The sequence below is a fragment of the Alosa sapidissima genome, chromosome 16 (genome assembly GCF_018492685.1).
Source record: "Alosa sapidissima isolate fAloSap1 chromosome 16, fAloSap1.pri, whole genome shotgun sequence".
Classification (NCBI taxonomy): Eukaryota; Metazoa; Chordata; class Actinopteri; order Clupeiformes; family Clupeidae; genus Alosa; species Alosa sapidissima.
In genome coordinates, this window is record NC_055972.1 from 7,309,316 (window position 1) to 7,314,315 (window position 5,000).

Genomic DNA, 5,000 nt, shown 5'->3' on the forward strand with positions numbered 1-5,000 from the left:
ACTGAGTGGGAGCAAGCTAAAACCCATATTCTAGTCCAACATCTAAACATTGGGAAGCCGGTAGACAGACAAACACACACACACACACACACACACACACACTCACTTGTGCAAGCACACACACACACTTGTGCAAGCACACACACATGTAGGCATAAATACACACATGCATGCATGCATACACACACACACACACTCTGTGGAACCCTCTCAAGGTCATGTGGATAGATATGAGCTCCTCCCAGCTCACTCCAGATTCTCTCCATCTCTCTCTTTCTTTCTCCATCTCTCTTTCTCTCGCTTTCTCTCGCTTTTTTTCCATCTTTATTTTTTTAGGTATAATGAGATTTTTTGTCCTAATGAGAGATAATGGGCCTGACTACAGTCGGGCACGGTGCCAGTGTGTGCCACTTCCCCTCCTCTCCCCTCCTCTCCTTCTCCTCTCCTCTCTTCTCCTCTCTCACAGAGAAGATCTACTGCTGGGGCCATGCCAGCTCGGGGTAAAAATATAGAAAGAAAGAAAGAAAGAAAGAAATGAATGAAAATACTAGGAAAGAAAGAAAGAAAGGAAAAATACTAAGAAAGAAAGAGAGGAAGAAAGAACGCAGTCCTTACAAGTGTCTGTGCTACAAGAGCCACATGAATAATGGAGGAAACCTTGTAAATTCTAATTATATACAATGTCTGGGGTTAAGTAAAGGCCAGGCAGATAAAATTAATGTGGATACATATAGTTTCAGTAATACAATAATTACTGCTGAATGAATACAATAAAACTAATGACTGTGGTTAAACAAAGGCTAAACAAGCCATTAAAACAGGTTAAATTAAGATACGGTCCATTTAAATAGCCGTGGAAACAGAAACATGTCCTGGCCTAAATAATATCATCAATCTGCCTAAATCAATTAAAGAAATACAATAAGAGTGGTTCAATTAAGATCAAATAAATGAAATAAGTCCATTTGCTGCTGTGTGAGCCGTATCTACAGTAAGCAGCTGCTGCTGTTTCAAAGCCTCTCTGCTCCAGACTCCCCAACATCGCTGAGCTCGAGTCTGACCCCGCCACAAGACTCTCCAAATTCACACACACACACACACAGACACACAGACACACAGACACACAGACACACAGCCCTTCTCAGATCCATGTCTGTGTCTGTGTGTGTGTGTGGAAGGGCCAGGAGGATGAGCAGATGAGGAGGATCTTTTTTAAAGTTCACCATACAGCCATAACCTCCTGGGTATGATAATGATAGGGAAAGTGTGTGTGTGTGTGTGTGTGTGTGTGTATAGTATAGTATATATACTCTTTTGATTCGTGAGGGAAATTTGGTCTCTGCATTTATCCGAATCCGTGAATAAGTGAAACACACTCAGCACACAGTGAGGTGAAGCACACACACTAATGCAGTGTCTGACGCAGTGAGCTGCCTGCTACAGCGGCGCTCGGGGAGCAGTGAGGGGTTAGGTGCCTTGCTCAAGGGGTTAGGTGCCTTGCCTTGCTCACTTCAGCCATTCCTACTGGTCGGGGTTCGAACCGGCAACTCTCCGGTTACAAGTCCGAAGCGCTAACCACTAGGCCACGGCTGCCCCTGCCTGTGTGTGTGTGTGTGTGCCATTTGAAAGACTATTTGAATGTTTGCATGTATAGCATGTTTGGATAGATATGGAAGGCAGGAGTGATGCTGAGGTGGTGTGTGTGTGTGTGTGTGTGGTGTGTGTGTGTGTGTGTGTGTGTTTCTCCCCGCTTCTGCGCCAGGCCTAGATCACGCAGACCTCATTGCTCTAAGTCTTCCTGACAGAGCCGTGTCATCTAAAAATACCAGAGTGCCCTCTGTACAGAACACTGCAGCAGCTGGAGGGCTTACACACACACACACACACACACACACACACACACACACACACACACTTGCAGTGCAGATCCAGCTCAGCTAATCGGCTGGTTTGTGGGCGTTATGCACTCCATGCTGTATGGGCAAGGGGCCCAAGAGACAGAGGCCCACTACAGATAGAGAGAAAAGAGAGAGAGAAGAGAGAGAGACAGAGACCCACTACAGATAGAGAGAAAAGAGAGAGAGAAGAGAGAGAGACAGAGGCCCACTACAGAAAGAGAGAGAAGAGAGAGAGAGACAGAGGCCCACTACAGATAGAGAGAGAAGAGAGAGAGAGAGACAGAGGCCCACTACAGATAGAGAGAGAGAAGAGAGAGAGAGAGACAGAAGCCCACTACAGATAGAGAGAGAGAAGAGAGAGAGAGAGAGAGAGACAGAGGCCCACTACAGATAGAGAGAGAGAAGAGAGAGAGAGACAGAGGCCCACTACAGAGAGAGAGAGATAGAGAGAGAGAAGAGAGAGAGAGGCCCACTACAGAGAGAGAGAGAGAGAGAAGAGAGAGAGAGAAGAGAAAGAAGAAAGAGAAGAGAGAGAGGGACAGAAAGGCAATGAGTGAGAGATGGAGACAGATGAAAGACAGACAGACACAGAGAGGGGGAGAGAGAGAGGGAGAGAGAGAGAAGAAAGAGAGAAGAAAGAGAAGGTGTCCATAAATGTGGGCGAGCGGGTGGACAGTGGCAGGACTGGTTTCCTAGTTTATGGATCTGTCTGTTAACCTCTAGATCAGTGTTTATGGATCTGTCTATTAACATCTAGATCAGTGTTTCTCAAACTTTTTCAGATGAAGGACCACTTAACCAATAAAAAAGAAACGCACGGACCACCTATCTAAAAAAAAAAGAATAGACCTACTTCAACAGTATATTAGCCTACACAAAAGGGCCTACTCACTGAACCACCTTGCTTATTGTCTTTGCACTTTGCTTAATTGTGTCAGTGGATTCATTTGATTTAAAATGGCATATCTTACATAGACAGTGTTGCAGAACTGTTTGGATTTACATACAAGTTGGTTCAATATTGCAAACAACTCATCTATATTATATTTTACCACGTCTGCTCGCGGACCACTTGCGATAGCTTGCGGACCACCTTTGAGAAACACTGCTCTAGATGAAACAAAAGGCTGCTGACATGTTGGACTCAGTAACGCATCTGATATCTCTGACCCTGCTATTTCAGTGGGGTTGGTGAGGACAGGAAGCTAGTGTGCGTATTCAGTATGTGCACTTGGAATTGGTTTAGTATTCTTCTGACTTCTGTATGAATGTGTGTGCATGTATGTATGTATGTACAGTACCCTCCAGAATTATTGGCACCTCTGCTAAAGTTGACTAAAAAGAGGAATATAAAATCATCTTTTGGAAATTGATCTTAATGTAAAAAAATGAGGAAATATCCAACCTTTAAGGACACCAATTTTCTTTGTGAATGAAGAATTTATCATAAATAAATACATGTTCTTCCTTAATCCGTCCTTAACCCACATCATCACATACCCTTCATCATACCTAGAGATTGGCATGGTTTTATTTTTATGCTCAATAATGTTCCAATAATTCTCAATAATGTGCCAATAATTCTGGAGGGTACTGTATGTATGCAGTTTTTGTGTGACTGTGTGTGTGTCTGTGGGCAAAACTAAAAGGCTGAAGAGAAAAGTACGCTGGAGAAAATCAGAGACAGAGACAGAGAGAGATGATCATATGATTGCTCTGACAATGCAAACACCTTTTTTGTCCAACCAATAAAGCACCTTTGAATTGAATATGAAGAAATTAGTTCCAAAACGCTATATCCACCATTTTAACGTATTTTCATAAATAATTTTTTTACATTTTGTTTTCCAAGTAATTTCAGTAGAAATGTGTTTGGGTATTGTTATTTGATTCATCTTTACTCAATCAAAACAACACAACTGCAATTTCATTGATATTTCCTGGAATACACAATTAAATAGCATGACTTTTTACTGTTTTTTTTTAAAAACGGATATATAGCGTTTTGGAAGCAAACTCTTCACATACGTATTGTTTATATTGTGCCTGAGAATGTTTTGGCAATGCAGCATATGGTTTGTCAAGTCAATAAGCATATTTGAATTAAACGGAATTGAAGTGACTTGAGAGAGTCTGCACAGGGACATTTACACTAGTGGTTCCTTGTATTATGTATCCTGTGTAGGACGGTTCTAGCGATTCCTTGTATTATGTATCCTGTGTAGGACGGTTCTAGCGATTCCTTGTATTATGTATCCTGTGTAGGACGGTTCTAGCGATTCCTTGTATTATGTATCCTGTGTAGGACGGTTCTAGCGATTCCTTGTATTATGTATCCTGTGTAGGACGGTTCTAGCGATTCAAATGTCTTATTATTCATGCCAATACAGTGTTGTGGACTGAACTGAACTGAGAGAAGCCCAGACAGAGAGAAATAGAAAGAGAGAGACAGTACAGGCCAAAAGTCTGGACACACCTTCTCATTCAATGCGTTTCCTTTATTTTCATGACTATTTACATTGTAGATTCATCAAAACTATTAATAAACACATGTGGAATTATGTACTTAACAAAAAAGTGTGAAATAACTGAAAACATGTCTTATATTCTAGTTTCTTCAAAGTTGCTTTTTTTTTTTTTATTTAATACCATATTCAGCAAGCCATAACTTGACAAATATTCATCTTTGGGCCAAATAACTTTGCATTCATTCGTAGTTTTGATGCCTTCAGTGAGAATCTACAATGTAAATAGTCATGAAAATAAAGAAAACACATCAAAAATGAGAAGGTGTGTCCAAACTTTTGGCCTGTACTGTAGATAGATAGATAGATAGATAGATAGAGACAGAAAGAGAGAGAGCGAGAGAGAGAGAGAGAGATGATGATGATGATGATGAGCAGGACTCACCGCTCCTCTGGCGTGTCCACGTGAAACGTCCTCTCTATGACTGTCGTCCACTGTAGGCACCTGATGATGAAGGTGTTGGGTTTTGGTCGTTCTGTGTTCATCAACTGACATTCTGAAACAGACAAGACAAAATTCGTTCATCTCCAACTGAACTGGATCTGACGGAACTGAACTGATGTCCTGGGGGGCCAT

General features: G+C 41.7%; 1 protein-coding gene across 4 annotated transcripts in view; it reads right to left on the reverse strand.

Annotated features, from left to right (window-relative positions):
• akt3a (v-akt murine thymoma viral oncogene homolog 3a) overlaps positions 1 to 5,000 on the reverse strand; it is a 136,214-nt gene that overhangs the window by 31,971 nt on the left and 99,243 nt on the right. For all 4 annotated transcript variants that reach the window (XM_042066599.1, XM_042066602.1, XM_042066601.1 and 1 more), the window contains one exon: positions 4,809 to 4,920. In XM_042066599.1, coding sequence (XP_041922533.1) covers positions 4,809 to 4,920 — 112 coding nt within the window. The remainder of the gene's footprint in view (positions 1 to 4,808; positions 4,921 to 5,000) is intronic.